Raw genomic sequence first — 23,190 nt, forward strand, 5'->3', positions numbered from 1 at the left:
CCCTGCCTTCCCTGGATGATGCAGTACAACTCTGAGATAAAATAGACCTGTTCCTTCCTAAACTGATACAATCACAGTTGCTTTATTGCATCAGTGTCTATGCAGACCAAGATATTTAGCTCGCAGATAATAAAAATGAAGCCTGAAAAGATAAACTAACATTTCAAAGCATGAACCTAAGTGTCTAAGTTGTTATGAATATCTGAGAAGAAATTAATAACATAAGTAATGAAAACTAGGACCTTAAGGGAGAAAGGATGGAATCATTACTTGCTGGGCTAAGTTATGAAAGCATATTAAGTCTTGAATAATTTATAGAAGATCATAAGGAGAAATGAGAGGGTAAACCATAGACAAACTTGAGATAAGGTAGAGAGCTGTCCTTCATATATTTATACAAAATTATGAAAGTTTGAGGGAAAGACGATTGTGGACACATATAGGATTAACAGGGTAGTTACTGATGGTGAATTGTTAATGATTAACAAAACTTGTGGGGCAGAGAAAGCACGTGGGCCATCATAAGTGTGTTCTAATAAAAGTTCATCTAGTTACTTCTTAGAGTCCTGGTTCTTGTATCCTTGAATGTAATGATGGAGTTGTTACAAAGAAGAGCCAGATAGGAAGAATACTTAGTGTGTATATTTTACAAGACAGAATGAATCAAATTTGTAACCAATGTAGCAAATAGTATTCACTTATTCTCTACAAGTTTTGGTGGGGTTTGTGCATTTTCTTTTGTTGTTGTTGTTACAGTATAAAGTTGAGCAGAATTTTTCCTTGTTCTTATTGAGATAGTCAGTGACAAAATAAAATTTTCTGTGCAAAGAACAAATTGTAAGTTGCCATAACAACACATTTTCTTAACTAAACCTTCTGGCTTGTTTATTCATAGATCTGACTTATATGCATTCCATATGTATAAATATTATCCCTTTAGACATATGAAAAGGTAGAGATCTCAGGGCTTCCTAAATACACAGAAGTATAACTGCTTCCTTCTGGTTAAAAGAGAGGGATATAGTAATCTGCAAAGAGTAGAAGACCACATAGTGTTGTCTCCACTCATAAGAGTTAATTGTGCTAACCTATCAATCACCTGGCTAGGAGTTCATTCCTCGGGAAATATAATTCACCTGAAGATTTGCTGAGGATCGGGAGAATAATTACCTAAATTTATCCTCAACATAGTCACATACAAAGCTTCCATCAAGCAGCACGGTCCATTTTCTTGAGTTTTAAATCAGAAAAGCTTCATCATAATCATCGTTAATCCTGTCCTTTACATGATACCAAAAAAATCACCCACACACTCCTACCCACATACACACATACACTCATTCACTTCTACATATGTACACATATTTACATAGTCATACACCTACACACATGCACATACATATTCACACACTTGTATACACACTTACACACAAACATTCATACATCTACATGCACATGCACACACACATATACATACACGTACATGTGTGCACAGACATTTTATAAATTACATTTTTATGAACACCAACATGGTTTTTCTCAGAGTCCTTTCATAACAGTCCTCCTATCATTCATTTGTCTAATTAAAATAATAATAATAAGATTTTTTCCCTTGAGGTTGTTGCTTTATATACTCTTTGTAAAAGGCAGATCACATCAACAGTAGTTATAGTGGGGGGGGGCAGACCTGATAAGAGGTTGGTATGTCAAATCAGTTAGAGACAAAGTCTGAGAAGAGAGCAAGGGAGGTGTGGACTTGTCACTTAGATTTGATCCTGACAAAAGAGACAACAGGAGTCTATCAGTACTAAAAGCAGAAGTAAAGAAAAGCCATTGATTAGTTTCATGGTCTTCAGAGCACTTCCTGTACATGCTAAGTGAAACTCTTTGAAAGCCAGCAGCCGTGGGGGACCTCCCAATGGGTTCCTGCAGTGACAGATCTACATCAAACCAGTGAGACTATTCATTTCCTTTCATTTATTGACACAGTGCGTGTTACTCATCTCAGTATCTTTTGTACTTAACTGAAGGCTTTTTTACACAGCTGTTTCTCAATAAAATTTAGTGGATTCAGATAAACTGGGGAGGCTCTAAATGAAATAAATGACAACATTTTACTACTTTTATGCCATGTTCAAATACTTTGGAAAGTCAGTAACTTTGCTTTCATATTTTAAAAGATTTATTTATTATTTTAAGCCATAACTAGGTATATATGTGAGCATGTGTGCATCAAAGTGCTGGCATTCTCTGGGCCCAGAGGCCTCAGATCTCCTGAATCTGGAGGCACAGATGGTTATGAGCTGTCTGATATGGATGCTGGGACCCAAGCCTTGGTCCTCTGGAAGAGAAGCAAGAACTCTTAAGCATTGAACCATCTTTCCACACTGATTTTACTTTTAAAATTATGTGTCTCTTTATTAATGTAGACATCTACACATGTCAGGATAGGGTGTCAAAATCCCTAGAGCTGTAGTTGCAGGGGGTTATTAGCCCCCAAAATGGGTGCCTGAGACAGAGAGTGCCAGTCTACTGCAAAAACAGATAGGAAAAAATCCTTATCACTGAAACACCTTTCCAGCCCTACTTTCAGACTCTTAACTATCTCCATTCTAGCATATCACATAACACACAGACACACAGACACACAGACACACACACACACACACAAACACAATAATGAGCTATAAAAATAGATGAAAGCCAAGAAAATTCACATGAAAGAAATATAATTTGTTAGAACTTAAAAACGGAGATAAAATAATCGTCACTAAAGTTATTTGCAAATTTGCAAATAAAAAGATTCAGTAAGAACCAACTTTAATTTTTAAAATTTTGTTTTTTAAGACACAAGCTTCCAGTCCCACTGGACAGTTTTTCAGTTTGTAATTCATCCAGCATCTAAGTGACATTTCACACTATGAAGCAATTTGCCTTTCTTAGAGTCCTCTTGCTTTAAGATTTATCAGACATGAAATGTTCTAGCTTCCTTCCTCCTTCTTTGGCTATTTCTCCACCTGCCCTTTAAAGTCAGGGTCATTGAAATCTTATCTGATGCTCCTGTTCAGAGGGAAGTTCTCTACTTCCAGGAATCTGGCTATAGATGGAATGTCCACAGTGATTTTTTTTTTAAGATGCATCATGGTCTGTCTTCTTATTAGAAAATAAAATAACTTTTCTTCATGCTCATATAATCAATTTTGCCTCTTCAAAAGCTTTTTTTAGAAAACTATAGATTATAACAATTGCCTCTTTCTTTAGTCTTCCTCCAAACTTACCCATATTTCCCTCCCTGAAGTGTTAATAATTGTTAAAGTTTCTGCTTTAGAGTTTTAGAATTATAGCTTTAAATTTTTGACATATACATAAATGTTTGTATCTTAATTTTAGACACTCCAGAATTCCCCTTAAGCAGCCTACTAAAAATAAACTTGCTTTTCTTTTTGTACACCCATCTCTTCCCCTTCTGTAACTCCTCAATACAATTAACAGTACATATTTGCAGCCTGGAAGAAACTGGGAGTCACAGTTGACACATCTGTCTTCAATTCCCAGGACATCCAGCAGACCACAATGAGCCATCGGTTCTGTCAAAATCATACCTCATACTCGCCAAACATATTGACAGCTAGCAACACTACTACTATTGCTTCTTAGATTTTTTTTCTGTATGTATGTGTGTGTGCGCATATGCATGCTTGTGCATGAGATTGTAGATGCCTGCTGAAGACAGAAGAGGGTGGCAGATATCCCGAAGCTGGAGTTGCACATGGTGTGGAGCATTCACACCCATGTCGGTGCAACAAAATTCATAATTTATTCTCTATGCATCACAAGGAGTAGCCAAATTCTTAAAATTTAAGTCATGTAGGTTTCTGATAAAAATGCTTTGAAAATAAACCCCCCTTTGACTTTGGATGACCAAAGCCCCAAAAAACTCTTTGCTACATCTATTTCAGCTTCTTTTCTTGGTCACATTCCCTGAATTTCTGTTTCTCCTGAGCCTCTTCTAATTATTGATAAAAAAAATCCCTCAAGGGAGAGAAAAATGTGTAATGTGGGAAGTATCACACTTGAGGTAACATAGTCTTCATAAAGAAAGTGTGACCATTGGTTGTGATGAGAAGGTTTCATTGTAATGACACACAGTGACTGCCCCTGAGAATAACCAGTCTCAGCAGCGCACCAACAATGGACTAGTAGCAACAAGGCCCGGCAACAGAGCTAACAGGTGGTCACAAGCACACAAATGTCAGTGCAGTACTTGAGTGTGAAAAGATCCTGAGACAAAGAAAATGCCAAGTGGAGACAAAAAGACTCTCTGAACTTTTGTTTACCATCTTGAGAGACTGGACATATTTTTCCTTGACCTTGGGAAATGTATAGGAAACAGGAACTAGACACTTCAGAAAACTTTAATTCCTGGAAAATATTTAATGTAGGAATCAAGAACATTCTCTCGAGTTTTTGTTTGTATTATCGGTAGGACAAAAGAAGGTTTGACTTTCATAACACAGACACAAGTGGGAAACAGAACGAGAACTATGCACAGCAAATGAAATGAGGTGTTATATAACCAAAGAGAGAAAGCCACATAAAGGAAGAAAGCTAAGATTTAGTAGGAAACTTCCACCTGAGTCTAAGGTTATTATGAACTGAAAGGTCTTATGGAAAATCAATGCAAATTTAATAATTTATTTTATTATTTTCATTTTATTGGCTATTGTATTTTAATAAATACATTTTATAAGATTTATTATTTTATTATAATAATAAAATTATTAATAATAACTGTACTACAGAACACTTTCAAACAAGAGATCAGTATTTTATTACACTACACTAGATTTATTAATTTATTTCCTATAAATATGAGGTTGAGGATTGTGTTCTTTTTAATTAAGCAACTTCATTTTATAAAACAAATAAATGTACAGATTTTAAAAGCATTTTTGCATAAAACTATATGAATATATTTTTGTCAGTACTTGATTCTTTTTAAAGGTTTGATAGTATGCATTGATAACTTACTAGATACAATCAGCATAAAGGACGTATGAAACAATTCATAACATGGAAATAGTCAAAGTTTCTTGGTGTGTAAAGATTAAACATAATGATTTTTAAATACCAAGGATTGCCACAAGGCTGCATTCTTAGGTCTTGAGTTATTAATTATTTAAGGTCTAGGTGTACCACAGGCTGAGAGGATGCAATACACTTATTCTTTTTTTCTAAGAAGGACCGAGGCTTCCACATTTTGGCCTTGCTTCTTTTTGAGCTTCATATATCTGAGAGTTGTTTCTTGGGTATTCAGCATAATAAGCATTAAATAACCTTTTGTTTCTCTTTAAAATGTTAATAGATAATAATATATTCTAATTTCTATCAATGCTATCCCCTTTTTAATTTCATTAATGCTCTTGAACACCTCAGTTTTTTAAACAAAAATTAAGGTTTCGTTGATGTTTTTCCATGAGTAATTGCATGTGAAAAGAAGATAACAGACTGATAGAGTGTAATACAGGTCTGCTGACAGACACCAGCTTACATGATGCAGGCTCAAATTTTTAAAAAGTTGCCCCTTGCATTATTTCTTGAGTTAGCGAGATGGCTTGCGAATTATAAAGTCCAAGAATGTTAAGGTTGATAAAGTAAATTATTGCAATGATCACAAACAGCAAACACGATCTATTGTACTATATAATAACATTATAAACTATACAATTATTTGTAGGTTTCAGTGTGTTACACATCATGCAAGACTTCAAAAGAAATCTGTCTCTGATCAAAGTTTTTCCAAGAAGAATTAGACTATATTTTCATATCAGGTATATTTTCTCATACCCATTAGAAAGAAAAGTAAGAGAAAAAAGGATTTTGCACTTGAGAGTCATTTTAACACACACATTAAATAATCTATGCTATCTGTACTACTTATTACAATTATATATCTATATGCATTCATTAAATCATAAGAGTAGAAACATTCATCCAACTATCTTAAATTAAAATCTAATTAAAACTCCTACTCACATATAATGTATTGTCCAGGCTTAAAAATAACATTGGCTAAAATTCAGACTTATCTTTCAAGTGCTACTTTAAAAGATAAAGATAGGAACAGCATGCTGGTAAAACGTTAGCACATTCCTCCTCTCAATTTAGTAAGAGTTGTTACTACTCGAATTTATGTACATCTCCCATAGGGTACCTATTTATCCAGTCTAGCAGTGGCAAATATAGATGTCAATTGTGTCTTCACATGATTGTATATTGGAACAAGTTTTTGACCAACAAAGACTCATCAGAGTCTCACGGCGTGTTCTTGTGTGTCTGCTCCCTGTGTAATCACAGTATTAATTATGATCTCAAACAGATAGGAAGATTCATATGTGTCAGTCCTCAAGAGTACTGTGGTGTGAACTGTGAGTTGGAGATTGATGAAAGTGCATCCCAGCCATCTTTACATGGTGTCAGGATGCTCTTGGGATTTACCTCTGTGACTAAGCACCTGGATTCCTTGGAGATCACTGTGAACTCAGCTTTAATTAATGTGTTAGTCATCTATGTCTCCATAAAGTTCTAGGTGTGAACGGAGGAAACAGCTTTTCTGACTCTTTAATGGTATCCATCTCCAAACTCATCAGTACTGTTTGTAACATCAGCAGTGACCCACCATTGTACAAAGAGCACACAAGAGGACAGGGTGGTACCATGACCAGCAAATGGCAATTCCTCTTGTTACCTTGAACTCTTCTATTTCCTAAGTATCTAAAAGCCTATGTCCAACAATTCTTATTTCCCTCAAATTATTGGCAATAATATCTAATCCTTTCTTTCTTCTACAAATAATGTACAATTATATGCCAAAGAGACAAAAGAACCATCCTTCCTCAAGATATCACTGCCCTAAACACTAAAGCATTTTGTTGTATCCTTATCTACTGTCCTGACACAATGGAGTTACCATAATATTCAAACAAGGCTCATGTGGTCTTTGGATTCCAACCCACTTCAGCTTTCTAAATTTCTCAACACTCTTAATATTTCTTTGCCTCTCTGCTATCCTCTACCCCAGAAACCTCTCTGCCAGCCTTCTCTGTTCCATCACTCTGGGCTCTTCTTTTTTAGTTCATCAGACACTGGATTTCTCATGCCTTAGTTTCAGTGCTTTTCTTATTATTTTTAATACTATCCATCTTCAGCTTTTATTGGTTTTCTGTCCTAAGATCAATACACCCACTTGCTCACACTGTCATTTATCTTTATTGGGCAGTGGGTGGGGTTGTCAAAGACCAAATCTGAGGCCTCACATCTACTAAGTGAACATTGTGCCACTTAGCTGCATTCCTATCCCTCATCTGGAGTTTTTCATCTTACAGATATCTTCACAATGATTAAAGGAAATACGCTAAAGTTTTAAATCATTTTTCCAGCATTAATATTTGGAATATTTGTGGATAGATAATTTAATTTAAATTAACTCAATTTAATGTAAAGAGCAATAAATCACAAACATTCAGGAAATTGTTTTGCTAATTCTTCGTTTTGCCTTTTTCTGACTATTAAATTTTCTGTTCCTAGGCTTCACATCACTTTAGTTTGTCATTCCTTTTGCTGGCTATAGTTTTTATAAATTTCTCATGCTCCTGATTCCTGTATCCATATTCTGACCCTTACAAAACACAATTTTAGTTGTTAAATAGTTATGTAGATATTATCAGACTTTTGGTTTGATGGGGAGCAGAGTCTTTGTCTGTTTTACCCATGGACAAAGCCTCAGTACTTAACAATTTGTTCAGAAAATTTTGATAAATGAGACATTCGTTATACATAACCAAATAATAACTTGAAGCACTATTCTCCTTTGGAAATATGTAGACTACAGTTTCAATATAACTGTGTTCTATAGAGATGACAATGAGGGAGAGTAAAACTTTGTCTTTTTTATATAATTATCTAGAATTTCAATTATTTCATTTAATTTCTCAATTCTCTCAGTGATTCTTGAGAAGCATTTGCAAAATAAATTCCATTCTTGCAATGCATTGCCAGTTTTGGACTTCAAGTAAATCTCAGGGATGTGGATGAACCATGACAAGGCAGTGTGATTGTAACAGAGAGCATGGGCTGAAATGAAATATCTCAAAGAATTTTTTTTTGCTACTTAAATGCAATGATTTCATGTTTTAACATTTTAAAAACCAGGATCCATCTTGAAGCCAAAGGGTTCCATAGTTTTGGCAGTGATATTTTCTAATTTGAGGTTTAGGAAATAACACTGCTTAAAGATACAGTATTTTTATTCAGCATACCATCCCCAAATAGTATCAAAAGAAGTCTGGGGAATAAAAGAGAAAGAGTAAAAGTGTTAAAAAAGAAACATTCTATATTTATATATATACCCTTCACTATCCAGTGCTTTATTGTCTTCTGATAGAGTCCCTTATAAATGTATGTGCCTCACTTTTTGTGTTAGCTCCTTTTCCATGGCTGATAGAAAATGTCTACCAAGAAGCAACTTAAAGGAAGAAGGCTATATATTGAGTTATAGAATGAGAAGGTATAGTTCTTGGTATCCAAGGCATAGCAGCAAAAATAGCTCACATCTGACATTAGGAGAACTTGCTCACATCTTGGTGGTCAGAAAGCTTGGAAAAAGGCTGGTACTCCAATTCTCTTTCCCCCTCAGTCTCCAGTCTGAAAATAGAAACCACGTTGAAGGTACATCCTACACTTACCTCAGTTGACCCACTCTGAAAAAATGCTTACAGATACACCCAGAAGTGTACCTCATTGATTTATGAGGAATTTCTTACTCCAATAAAAATGACACTGAGAATTAACCATAATTCCCAAGAAATGAGACTACACATTATTCAGGCTTTTGTTCCCTAGTGCTAAGCACTTAATATAAGCTCAAACTCATTTGTTCAAGTAAATTAAACCTAATAGCTTTGACTTCTACACAAAGGACAGCAAACAGTTTGTTCAGATAAATTTGTTAGGTACTTCACAAAAGTATATCGAGCTCTTCAGATAAGGGACATTGAGTTTCTTGAGATACATGATTACTTTCTAAGTCACTAATGCACTTATCTCCTGAATGTAGTAATTATCAAACAAGGAATTGCTGGTAGAGAAAATAATTAAAATCTATGGCTCTGGGGCACCAGACAAAGCCAGATGCCCTAAAACATTTGTTAAAATATAGATACATTTCTACCAACAAAGTTAATTTTGTTAATTGTCACAGAAAGAACACACATTTTTAAAGGTTTCAAACTCCAGGAGCTTCTGAATGTGGACACAGCATTGCAAACAGCAGCAGTGATGGAACAGAAACACACTGAATCTCTGTCAACCATACCTTGCTTAGTAATAAGATTGAGGATAACATAGTGTGCCTACTAAAACAGTGCAGACAGACATTGAGCAGTTGCCATATACCAGGAGGCTCAGAAAGAAAAAAAAATAATTTACCACATAAAGTGTTATAAGGAAGATTTTCAAGACCAAGGATATCACCAGACAAAGACAAAAATAGATATGAATGACACATACACCAAAAAAATAGCAAAATAAAAGTTAAAACGAATGGGGGGGCAGAACTAAATTAGGGTTAATCTTGAATCACAATGATGTACTGTGAAATCACTGATGTGTCCATTTATATAATGCATTAACTATGTGAAATTCACTACATCTCACACACACACACACACACACACACACACACACACAAACACACAAACACACGAAAGAAACCATTTAAACATCAATCCCTTATTTTTCTATCTTTGGTGAAAGAAGCAGTCATAATATAAAACACAACTTTAAGGAACAACAGAAAGACTCATTTCGCACTATATTAAAGTAAGACTGGAAATTGAAGGGTGACACTCAGTTCAACCCTGTCCTCAGCAAACCTGAATTTTAAATTCACAGCTGAAAGTTATGTCAGACTTTGGAAAAGTTTTTCTCAAGATCTTAACAGTGAGACCATTTGCAGATGCTATTTCCTTCCCAAACTATCCATAGGAGATCAGAATCAAAACCACAAAAGAATCCATTTGTGCTACCAGAATCCCAGAAGCCATCCTGAGTAATGCCTGAAAACTCATGCAAGGTATCAAAGACCTGCAAGAGATGTATTAGAAGACTCATGGGGCCTTTGTGCATAACCGAGATCAGAACCAGAGATGCCTCTAGGAAAGAAGAAGAAAAAGAAAGGATCCTTTGATCATGGGCCCATTGTTCACAAACTTGAGTCTAAGCTTATGAGTGGCTTGGCTTTTTCTCCCACTTTCTCCCTATCTTATTTTTAAACTTAAAATTACCCTACTTAAATATTAATAGTAACAACTGAAAACTAGCTAAGAACAGGAGCTTAAAAGGTCACTTTTCCATAGTAAAATGTGCTAAACAATTATCATGAGTTAACCTTGTATTAGATGATTTGACAACATGCACACATTGTACAAATAGACCTGGTTTCAAAAAGCTTCAATTTAGATAATACATGATCAATGAGAAGAGATTATTAAATTACACACTAAGTAGAAATTTATAATTATATAAAACTGTATAGGAACAGAGTGAAAGATAAAGAGGAGGAGAACCAGTGGAAGACAGATCAATAGATTCCATAGACCATTCAGAGAAGCCACACTGATGTGGTAATTTGAGCAGACTAGATGAAGGCATATACACCAGGGGCTTGGTTATTTGGTAGAAGAACACATTGGATGGAAGAAGAGTCAAAGTTAGTACATTTAGACATCAGAAAGATGATAGCTGTGTTAGGGTAGTAGACAATACCGTCCTTTGCAAAAATCATTGTAAAGACCTTTAGATTTCCTCCAAGAGAAGAAGAAAAATCATGGACAACTAGTTCTAAGCAAATGAGCAAATAGATCTGAGCTATGTTTTACAGGGAAACCCTGGTTTCTATATTTAAAATACAATTATCTGGAATATTTTTCAGTTATCCGGATACAAAATAAGAGTAGTGGACATTTGGGCAGAGATAATACAAAGGATAGAGAGGAGTCGACTTTGAAGACAGTGTTGATGGATGCCATGGGATACTCAAATTGGCCTTTGAGGAAAGGAATAAGACATAAATACAAGCTTTTTCACAATACATTGAGGGAGGAGAGTTTTCATTGACTCCATGAGAAAATGACCTGCTGCAGAGTGAGGGTGACAGTTTCACAGGTGCTAAGTTTGAAGTGTCCATGTTCTGCATAGGGAGTTGTTGCTGGATCACAGAATTTACATATCCGGAGTTCAGAAGACAAGTCAAACTTGGGAATATTGTTTAGTTAATATTAGCTTGCATCTGGTGCTGAAAGGAAGAAAGAGTTTTGAGAGGACTGAATTTACAGGTGAGACAAGTAAGAAAAATAGAGCAATACCTCAGGCCAGAGTTTGGCATCTACAACATTGAAAACCAGAATAAGAGGGGGTAAAGAAATCTGGCAAACTGCAACAAGCATGAGAACTTCAGGAAGAAGGGATGGGCAAGTGGGAAATCTGACAGTGGTTTTAACAAGGTAGGAATAATTGATAACCTCGGAAAAAGCAGGCTTTAGAAAGTTAACAGTAGATAAGCATGAGAAAATATAAAGTAAGTTTAAGAATAAAACAAGACTTTGGGGAAGTTCTGAGGACAATGAGTTCAGGCAACTCTTGAACTGGAGTGAAAACATTAGAAAACTGAGAAGTTAAGAATAAAGGTTTCTCAGTCCTTAGGAGGCAGAGGCAGGCAGATCTCAGTTTGAGAAGAGCATGGTCTACAGAGTGAGTTCAAAGACAGCTTGGCTCCACATAAAGCAAAGAAAGAAACAAAGAATAAATGTTTTGCTCTTAAAAACTGAGATCTGAAAAATAAGGGTATTTACTCAAATGAAGTCTAACCATAAGAAGAGGGATGGGAAACTCCTCAGCGATTCTCTGGGTAGATGTAAGAGGGTAAGGGAGATGATAAAACAAGAGAAACTTAGGAAGAAGGACACAGGTTTCTGTCTACAATCTGTAAATTAAAGAAACTATATTCAGCAAGTGACATGTGACTCCAGGAAATGTGTTCTGAGTACTTCAGACATGTCAGTGATATATCACACATACGATTATCATTTAAGAGCAGGAAGGTTCATCCATGATTTTGACAGAACAACTTGAAAAACGGAAAAAAAAAAAAAAGAAAAAAAAATAGGCATTTAAAAAGTGATTAGAAAAAAAATTAAAAATTAAAAAAAAGTGATTAGCTTGTAGCATAAGACATCTCATGGAAATTTATCGATATAAAAGGATATAAAAGTAAAATTAACATAGTTTTCACAAATATTTTTATTTTTTATTTTTTGTCAGGATAATACAGTGATTTAGGCAAAGAAGTGTGGATGGTATGATGGAGGTTGGTTTTAATGCCAGTTGGCCATAAATTAAAATCACCTTAGCTAAGTATGGAACCTGAACTGTAGAATCATCCTGTTTGCCTTATTGATCCAGAAAGACTATCCAAGTATAGGCAGAACCTTCAGTAGCAGCCCTGGTTTAAAAGAAGAGACCATGATAGAAGGAAGGTTATCATCTTCCCTCTGGCCTGCCCATCTGTCCTGCACACTGCTGAACTGGTACAACCTGTGGCTGCTCCTGCTGCTTCCATAGCTGATAGCAGAACCAGCATCCAGACTCCATCACTGACTGAGAATCAGGTCTCCGAGAACATTCCCAGCTTTAGGGGCCAGACAGAAACTGCTGAATCACTCATTCAGTCCACAAAACTGAATGACTAGTGAGTTCTTGTCCTCACTGAGTTGACATGGCCAATGTAGATCTACACCAGTGTGCAGAAACAACCTGGCCTCAAGGACCAAGAAACTACTGAGTTGTCAGCCTCTTATATGCAAGGGAATGGCTGTTAGTTTCTTTATTTAAGACTATTGAAGACATTCTCACAAGCTCATCTTATTTCTTTGTGTAAATATTTCTGACTACAGCAGTGTGTGTTTATAAAGGTAGTTGTAAAGACTTATTATGGAGTTATACTAAGTAAGGTTGCATATGTAGATTTGAAAGAAGGTCAGCTGACTATAGGTCAAGTTGAATGAAATATTTATTATAACATATGAACAGCTGTTGGACCCCAAGATAGGGAAGGATATGAACTAGAAAAAAAATGGGAAATGCTAGTCAGAGTAGAATACAGATATATGAGATTAAATTTTTAAAGTTAATATGAAAATGCAAATGGAGAATATCTAGATGAAGACAAATTATTTCAAGCAACCAGAAATATCAAATACAGACTCAAAAAAAGTGTGACTGAATACTCAAATATTGTTAATCAACCAATCAATAAATTAATCAATGATATATAGTCATTTTCTCTTGCTCTTGAACTCATTTATACATATTCACACACACACACACACACACACACACACACACACACACACACACACACACACACAAATTTAAAGTAATTGCCTTACCCAGTGAGTTTAACTGCATGTGTCCGAAGTTTTTTATACTTTTCTGTTTCTTCATTTGTACTGACAACATGTCTGTATATTCCTGACTTATAATAGAAGAAATCTTCATGGACTTGCATTATGGCTGAAATAAACCCAACAGGATAAACACCACAGTTACTAAAAAGCCTCTTTAAAGAGCTAGGTGAGAAATCACACCTAATTTTGCTCTTAATAGCTACTCATAAACTTCTTCTATTCCTTTAAAAACAAACTAACTGCAGGTACTTAGATTATTACTTATGTATAGGTTTTATATTTCAAATGCCTTTCAAACCTTCTCTTGTTGAATTGTATTTTTTAAAAAAGTCATCTGCAAAAGAATATTCTGTCAGGATTTTATCCTTACCACTCTGAAGAGCTGAGTCTGCATTTCACTCTTTGAAAACCAGAGCCTGTGTTTCATGAAATGTTCCTTGGCTCCTCACTTAGTTTCTGTGTTTTCTTTCACAAAGAGCTTTGTGGAAAAGCTTGTGCAACTCAGGTTGAAGACATCAAACTTCTCTCTCAGGAGCGATAAATGAAAGTGGGGTTTTTTTTTTGGTTTTTGTTTGTTTGTTTGTTTGTTTGTTTTTAATTGGGACCAGATATGAACACTGTGGTAGCTAAGAACAAAGCTTACCTCTGTTAGCTCAACATGGATTCCAAGTAAGTCCAAATGAAGGTCACTGGCATTTGCTATATTCTACAGCAAAGCTCATGCTGCAGAGGGAGATGTGCCTTTTCCTGTTCTGTTTTTAACTTTGTTCTTTAGCATGCAGATCCTTTGGGGGGACTGTAAGTGTCATTGGAATCTAAGTCTCCTTTATCCACTAAAAACACATCCCCGCAGGGTTTTAAGAATTTTCAGACTGTGCCTTATGCAAATGTCTGCCTTCTGTAGGTCTTAGAGAAATGCTCACATAGTTATTTATTCAGCGTTCAATCCATTTGACATTCTTTTGTCCCAAGACAAAAAGAAATACTGGAAGTTAAATCAGTCTACAGCAAGTAGAAAATCAAATCACGTCTACAGCAAGGACCAAATAACATTCTCTTCATTCACCAAAGATTATGGTATTCACAGGATTTCCAGCTCTCTATAACCATTGACTCTTTTAGCTCTCAGCACTCAGCACTGCTTAAGTACTAGGAAACAACTTTTGTTCTTTTTGTATGATCACCGCTAGAAAACACTGCCAGCTAAAGCCAAGGGTAAGATCCCATCATGAGTAATCAGAGGTCAGTTGCTGACATTTAACCCGGGCAGGAGAATCTACCAGCTTTGTGAATGTGCAAGAAAGTGCTCTGCACTCTAACCCTTGAAAAGTTGCACACAGTCAACTATTGAACAGAACCATGAGATATATGAGGTCAAAAGAAAGTAGCCCTGGTTCCTGTTTTGTCTTAACTCTGGCTAAGGCTGGCAGGAGAGACGTTCTCATCAAGTCGAAAATGAGAATGCACTGATTTGAATTTTTATTTTATAGTCTGGAAAATTTATATTTTAATTTTATTATGTGAAATCTACACAAAAAAATAACATATGGCCACAAAGTCAACCTCAGTTTTACATAACTTTAAAAAACGGCCATCTAAATTTATTTTGGTTGAGAGCCTGAGTCAGAGGGTTAGTATTACAATGATTTGGATATTCAGAATGATGTAAGTCAATTTTGTTGCCTAATGAATTGCTAAAATCATTTAAGAAGAAAATGTCAAAGTGGGGGTCATAACTTGGTCTTTAATCAAAATATCTCCTTTCTTTCATATTGCTTTCACAGAAACTGCTACATAAGGCACATAGTAAAATTACCCATCAATTCCCACAGTTGTAATGGGCAACAAATTTCACACGTTTAAGAGGAAAGAAGCAAATCTATTGGTTACAAAGTTAATGCAAATTTTCAATATTTTTTTAAAATTAAATTTAGGATATGATTATGTAAGCTCTGATTTCTTGATGAATATTTTGACACAGTTATTAAAAAATCCATGGTTCCACCTATATTAATACTAATTGGACCAGCATTTAGGAATAAAAACAACTGGCAAATATTCCTTCATATGCATAGAAAGTGTTTCTAATCTCTGTCCCCCTGTATTGACATTATACTCAGGCTTCACTGTTTATAACTCGAATTCCTATTTCATACCTCATTGGTTTGTTTCCCTATGCACTTCGGAGAAAATGCTACAAAGAAAATAAATTTTGTGTATTCATCTTTATTAACATTATTTGTCTGAGACAAATTCCAATAAAGGAAAAAGATCAGATATACCTTAAGGTCAAAATCTATATTTACTAAGCCACAATATAATTATATTATTTAATAGTACTTTACTACCAATAACAAATTTACAAATTTAGGTTTCTTAAAATAGTTTTGTAAAACATAAAAGTCATCCTAGTTTGTTTGATTTTCCTTGACCTAATATAAAAAGGAAACTATATACTTTGTTTCTAGTAATACTGCTTTATATTTTGTCAATGCACCTTTAAGGACACCTAAATTAAAAGTGATTACATATCTTTTTTATGTGTGATTTTTACTTGTGACTATGTGAATAATGTAAGCTCCATTGAATTAATAACTGCATGTCATATGTGCTCATCATGTGTCCATGATAATTCTGAAAAGACTTAGCTGACTTTCCTTAAATGTGTCCTTAATACTTAAAAATTCAACTCATAAGCAGTGGTCTTCTTAAAGTAAATGCAAGCTCATGATATGCTTTTATGAACCAACCTTCTGTGATCACACGGGCTAGAAGTGGTGAACCTTATGAAGATGTCTAAGATTTTCTCTTATATTGAGCTCCTTGGATGACATATCATGCAATGTTGTTTACTATAGGAATTCACAATTTAAAATGACATTTTGTCTCGGCTTACCTTGAACTGGTCCATTTTGTATGATTTCTCTCATAATTTCAGTTTCCTGGAATGAAATATATCAGAAAGCATCAATGAGAACTACTAACGCTAATATCTGGTGTGCACGAGCTGCTATGCAATCAATTTTGCGATTGCATAATTCTCAGTGACTTGGCCACTTTCAGTGCAGCACCGTAGTTCTGCTTTGAACTGGTTGTATGCGCTATACTGCATGGGTGAACATGTGTCCATTTGCTCTATTGATTTCTATTACAATAATTTTGAAGTGGAATGGTGTAACATTTTGTGGGGATAGAGAAAATAGTAAAGGCAAGTTAAAAAACCTAGCTAGTGAATATTCATGTTATCCCTGAACTTATGATCACAACAAGAGCAGCTATACCAAGGAACAAATGAGTAAGGCTCAACCACACCTTCATTATGAATATTGCCATGTTTCAGTCAGTGTTCTCTCAGTAGGGAGGCAGTTTATTCATTATTCATTATTCTTCCATTCCTTCATACATACATACATACATACAAAGTGCATATTTCAAACTGTGATAAAAACTAATTTGGATGTTTCATCATCTATAAGATAGTTACATGTTGGTGGTATAGACAGCCTATGAATCAGCTAACATAATATCGTACAATATGCTCTATTATAGGTAAATAATAAAGGGCCATTGATTAAAAACATGAAAGTTTCCTAATTCTACTCAGAAGTACAATAAAGAATCAGGAAGTTTTGCATAGGTCTGGACAGTTGGGTGACATTTCTCCAGATGGAAAGGTGAATATTCATTTGATTCATGCAAATTATTTCCTATATCAGTAAAGAATATTGAGAAGAAATAATATATCTGGACAATAGAAAATGATCATATGCACCAATACCATGGTGGGTGAGTAGAGGATTAAATACTGGCAAGACATTAATTTCTGTAAGCTATACGTCAACCATATATAAAAAGCCAATACGCCAAAATAAAAACACTGAGTTATGATCTAGAGAGAAATGGTAGTAACCAAAGTTTAATATATTTCTTAAATAAGTCTAGATAACACTGACGAAATTAGGTTAAGACTGAGTCAGTGTAAAGCAAGACAAGCTGGAGTCTAATGGGATCGTTTTCTCCCTAAAGCAAAGATCACTTATGTTGTGGCCTGGGGCATGAGATCAATAAAAGAAATTATTGCCACAAAAAGTAGTGGCTTAGCTGTGTATTGTCAGTTTCATTCATACACATACTTTACACATCATAAGTTTAAAACACCATTTTAGGCTATACATTAAGATTTAAGTCAATTCTTTAGATTGCTGCCTTAACAATTTAAAACCTGCCCAAAAAATGCAAGTTTAAAGGAACAAGTGTATCTAAACAAGCCACGGAGATTCAGTGTTACTGATAAAGGCATTTGCCACCAAGTCTGATGTCCTGAGTTTAATCCCCAGGACCCACATGATGGAAGGAGGAAACCTGTTCCTGACAAGTTGTTTGACTTATACAAACATGTATAGTACATTCATCCTAACACACACACACACACACACACACACACACACACACATACACACACACACACACCCCAGACACAAATTTTTGTAGTAAAAATAGAAAAGTATAACTGTAAGCACAGTGTTTGTTAGTCTACAATAGTTTTGAATAATTTTAAAATAGTATAAATAACAGTAGAGCCAAAAAGTTTGAGAATGTCATCCTTGTTAGTTCTTGAAGTTTGGACTTACATTGGAAGAGATTCTGTATGGAGGAGAACATTGGTAAATCCTGTTGGATTTCTCGTAGCTGTTTGGACATGGCTTTGTGGCATGCCGTTTCCCCCGCCCATCTGATCTACTTGCCATAGCACAGATATTATTAGTAGTGTTTTGTTCCTTGAAGAGTGGGTAGCAGGCGTGAGATACCAGTCTATGAGAAGAAGAATGAAGATGTTATTTATGAAAGTGTCATAGTTCCTGTTGGTAATCAAGTTTACTGAACTAGACCTTTGTGAAATTTGCTATTTATTCACCTGCGTGGTTCTACAATGTCAACCAACTACACACCACAGCAACTTGATGTTACTATAATCTTCTCTCCCTTTACTATTATATTATGATTTTTAAAGTCTTGCTTCAACAAATTTTAGATAAATAGTTATATACTTGGCATACAATTTCCTGAAGATGAAAGATATCCTACAATAATTTGATTATTTGCTGAAGGCATATCTTAAAAACATAACTTTTAGAATTAAGAATTTTTTAACACTTCCATTAAGCTAATCTTTTTCTTAAGAATTCATTGAGTATATGTCTAGTTCATGATACTGGGGGGATGACATATGTTTGTACAATATTGAAATTTATATAGTAAGAGGTTATGAGTTGTATGTTATATTAAAATGAAACTATGCACAACAATTATTTAGTTCCAAAATATCTGATTCAAAATTTAACATTATCTTAATGAATAGAGAAGTGAAGAGCAAAGAACAAACAAACAAACAAACAAACAAACCACATATGTAGTTATATAAATATGCTATACTAAAAGTGCTATAACCCTAGACAAAGAAGCAGCAGTAACTAGTGACTGGTGAGAAAGATGAATTATCCTCTCCAAGTGATGAACCCCCTTATTGTTTATCTAACTCAAGGTGGTCATCTCTAAAAATGTATACAGGAAAACAACAAAAGAAGACTCAACAGGTTATACTTATAGATTTATACATAAAATCCTAAGCATATGTATGTATGGTTGTAACAAAAATATCAGGGTAAAATTATAAATTAGAATGTTGGGGCACAGAAGATATATTTAATCTAGAAACTACAGAAAGGAAATAAAATGAGGTAAGGGATATCATTTTATTTTAAGTAGAAATATATTATTTTAATAACTTTTAAAACTTTATTTTATGTGCATTGGTATGAGGATGTCAGGTCTCTGGGAACTTGAGTTACAGTTGTGAACTGCCATGTGGGTGCTGGGAATTGAACTTGGGTCTTTCTGGAGAACAGACAATGGCTCTTAACTACATGAGCCATCTCCACTTCCATGAAACATGTTTTTTAAAGATATTAAATTTCTAAAATTTAAGTAGTGAATCTATCTAGTTCATTTAATGCTGCACATATTTACTTGTATTTAGGATGACTGTTTAGGAGTCATCCTATCAGAGGCTTGTACCTGGAAAAATCCTGATTCTCACTCTCTCAGCAACCACTGTCTGTAGTTCTTCATCTAAGCGTGGGAACATGAAATTTTTTCTCCCTCCCCAGTGGTGTGTTGGCTGATATTGTTAACATACAAGATGTGGGTCTTGTTTAGACAACCATACTGTTTCTATTTTGTGTGTGTAACATCCCTATTATGTTTAAAAGATGCTATCATACAGGGAGCATCTGGTCCTCTAGCTGTTACTATCTCATCCCCTCGACTGTGATTTGCCCTGAAACCTAGGTATAGGGATTGCATATATAATAACCTTTTCATTTAATCACGGGAACAAGCAAAAGCTAACCCGACTAGAAGTTAACAGCCCAAATAAGCCAACTTCAATTTACAACAATGTTTATTAGATAAAATAAATATGTTAGCTCCCATCAGTACCAGACATGGTTTGCACTCAGGGCTGCCTATGGTCAGATGCTATGGAACAGCAGGTATATCAGAACTGTATGTTAAAGAATAAATGACCCATCCTTCACACCGCTCTCTAACAGCCACAGTTCCCTTTGTGTATTAATAACTCCATTTCGAAGTAGATATGGATGTTATAAAGGTACCAAATACCATAAGGGTAAGAAAATGCCACTTGCTATTTTCCACCAAATAGAATGGAGGCTGAAGAGTCGCTAAAACCCAAAATTGCCCATTAGTTTTACTTTTCTTGTTTTTAAAATGATTTTTTCAGGTATATATTCCTTAACCTGATCAAACAAATGAAATAACAGATTTATCAGTGGCATTATCCAATGTTAATTCCTCTGTCAAGACTCAGAGCAACAAGAACAAATACTTCTTTCAGTCTTGATATTATTTAGCTAGAAATGAGTACTGTCTTCCAATATTATCCCTGTGGCTGATAATGCTATAAGTCGGGAACAATATATATTTAAATGTGCCATTCTTATGGTTATATAGATATGATATATTTAGGGGTGTCTTTTTCCAAAAAAATAATAATAATACAATCTTTACACGGATCTTTTTCCATAGTTTCACTTATAAAACTCCTAGATATACATGTTGGGCTGTTATTTACCCACGTTTTCTCAGGAACCACCATGCCCTATCTATGCTTCCGCTGTTGCATCCGTGACGGTTCTTGGCACAGCAAGAGATCAGATTCTGAGGGGAGAGGTTGGCTGTGTATCGACCCTTGGACTGAATTGCAATTCGGTCAGCTGCCACACCTGTTTCAATCAAAATGCTGATTAATATTCAAATAACATGGCATGTCAGTTTTTTGAATACTTTTTTTATTTGAACCCTCAACTAGTTTTCAGAATTGGTATTGCTCCAGTAAATTACTGCTTAACGGCTTTTCAAGGTTACTTACTCAAATGTAGTCTCTATATACTTGAACCCCCTTTTTCGTTAGGAGACCAGCCGAGTGGTAGATTTTCTGAGAGAAAGTGACATATATACCCAAATTGTCTAACTCTTGCACCTGAAAGAGCATCTTCCCTAGAGTTATAGGTAAATCTGTTTTATGTGGCTCAGAATCAAGAAAGTTTGTCACAGAAATATTACCTGTAAATTAATCCATAGTTATTTTACATACTAGAGTAACCAAATCAATATTTTTACATCAGCATCTAATATAACTATGCTGGAGGTTATACTTTGATTAAATTGTCCTACTATAAATCTACATTAAAGTATAGCTAAATACTTTATAGCATACTTTTATACTTATAATTAAGATCATTGTGTCTTAGTAGACATGCAGTTAATTCTCTATATACACACATAGATACACATACATATATATGCAACTAGGTGAGTGTATAAGTAGTTGTGGTTATACTGTCATTATTACAATGGTTTAAAAATTGTTAGGGCATATAATGTCTGTTTTAAATGATAAATTTACCCAATAGTGCCCAGCACTGAATCTTTATTTCTCAGTTGGTTGCAGCATTAGGGTAAGTTTAGGAAACATGGCTTTGCTAGAGAAATGTACCATTAAGTGTAGCCTTTTCTGTTTGTTTTGTTGTTGTTGCTGTTGCTGCTGCTGCTCTTATGCCATGACATTTAATACCATGAATACTATTTTTAAAATTTAACATGAAAAATAAATACATATTTATGCCTGAAGAGAAAAAAGAAGATATGGCACATCTCTCTCCTCTCAGAATAATAGAATGGGAAATGAGTCAAAAGTACAGGCAACCAGCTCATCATCAGGGGATTAGAGAAATTAGGGTGAGGGTCATTTCAGTAGGAATTCTTGAGATGTTAGAAATCCATATAATGTCACTCTTCATGCTTCATCACTGGCAAATCACATGTCAGTTTTCTTTCACACTTTCAACTAAAGGCATAACATTAAGAGATTTGCTTTTATTCATTTTCTTTTCTCAGAACAACTTAATTTTGTGTAATTTTTTTTTGCAACCAAGTTTCATGAGCATCCCTTGAAGTGTCAGTTTGAAATTTTTGTATGCTTTCTTCGTGCCTGAATGGTGTGCATTATTTTGCCATGTTTAGATGTGTTTATTAATAGCTTCCCCTTCAATTCTCCCCTGTTTATTTTTTTAACAAGAAGTGCTTTGTAGGATAAACTGGCAGTATCCTGCTGCCTCTGATATTCTTGAGAGAACAATATTTTACAGTGCAGAATATCAACAGAAGTCTTTGATAGATTGATATTTGTTTTTGTGCATTGGGATCAAATATATTTTTAAATGTTTATATAACATTTCATTCAGAACACTTTTGCAGTGAAGAAAAACAGGAGTGATGGAGTTGGAAGTTTGAGGCTCAGGATGACTCCAGACACCTTTTCTCTCTGAGTTAATTCACCATTATGGACTTCCTTCAGAAAAACACAAAGGTTGTCAGAGACTCCACTGCGATCATCTGTAGGACTCTGACCTGGGAAGACTAAAAGATACATACTTCAGATCTGTTCTAGCCAGTTTTTCTGTTTCATACAACTAAGAATATTGCTTAAATGTGTTTGCAACTACTAGCCTACTAGTCTATCCTAAATGTAAAAAACCAGCATAGTTTGGGAGTATTTACCACATAAACACAAATGAATAAATATTTTAGTCGATTAAATCTTTATTCAACTGTCTGAAACAGTTCTCAAAGAAGTCATGGATTCTTAATTGAGTTAGAGAAACACCGGCAAACACCATTTGTACTGATAAGGTATGCAGAAGTACCTAACAGAAAAGATAACTACTCCTGACGTAAGCAGTCCTGAGGCTGAAGTTATGCCAGATCTGTTCTAGAGTAACCAACTTAATACCAGTGAAGTAGAGGTGCATATGAGTAGCACATTTCTGACACAGAGAATGCCAATGCCTAAGCTGGCTTCCCCAAGAGCCTGGGCATTCATTTCACATTGTTGTGCTGTCTTTAGTGTACTCCAAAATGCTCTTTGGGACTTCATTAAAGCCCCACAAGACATTTCTATGAAGATGTTGAGAGTATCCAACACTATCATGGCAGGTTCTACTTCATCATGAAAAAAAATCTGTGTGGATAATTTTGGAGATCAAATTGAGATCATCCTGAGCATCTTATTGCTGTACTTAGGAAC

General features: G+C 35.0%; 1 protein-coding gene across 1 annotated transcript in view; it reads right to left on the reverse strand.

The window, feature by feature from the left end:
- Positions 1-23,190, reverse strand: part of TINAG (tubulointerstitial nephritis antigen) — a gene marked incomplete at both ends in the record, with an annotated part of 77,689 nt that overhangs the window by 21,274 nt on the left and 33,225 nt on the right. The window contains 4 exons of the mRNA XM_080934553.1: positions 13,506-13,629; positions 16,420-16,465; positions 18,155-18,335; positions 20,677-20,827. Coding sequence (XP_080790679.1) covers positions 13,506-13,629; positions 16,420-16,465; positions 18,155-18,335; positions 20,677-20,827 — 502 coding nt within the window. The remainder of the gene's footprint in view (positions 1-13,505; positions 13,630-16,419; positions 16,466-18,154; positions 18,336-20,676; positions 20,828-23,190) is intronic.

The sequence above is a fragment of the Micromys minutus genome, assembly GCF_963924665.1.
Source record: "Micromys minutus genome assembly, chromosome: 21".
Taxonomy (NCBI): Eukaryota; Metazoa; Chordata; class Mammalia; order Rodentia; family Muridae; genus Micromys; species Micromys minutus.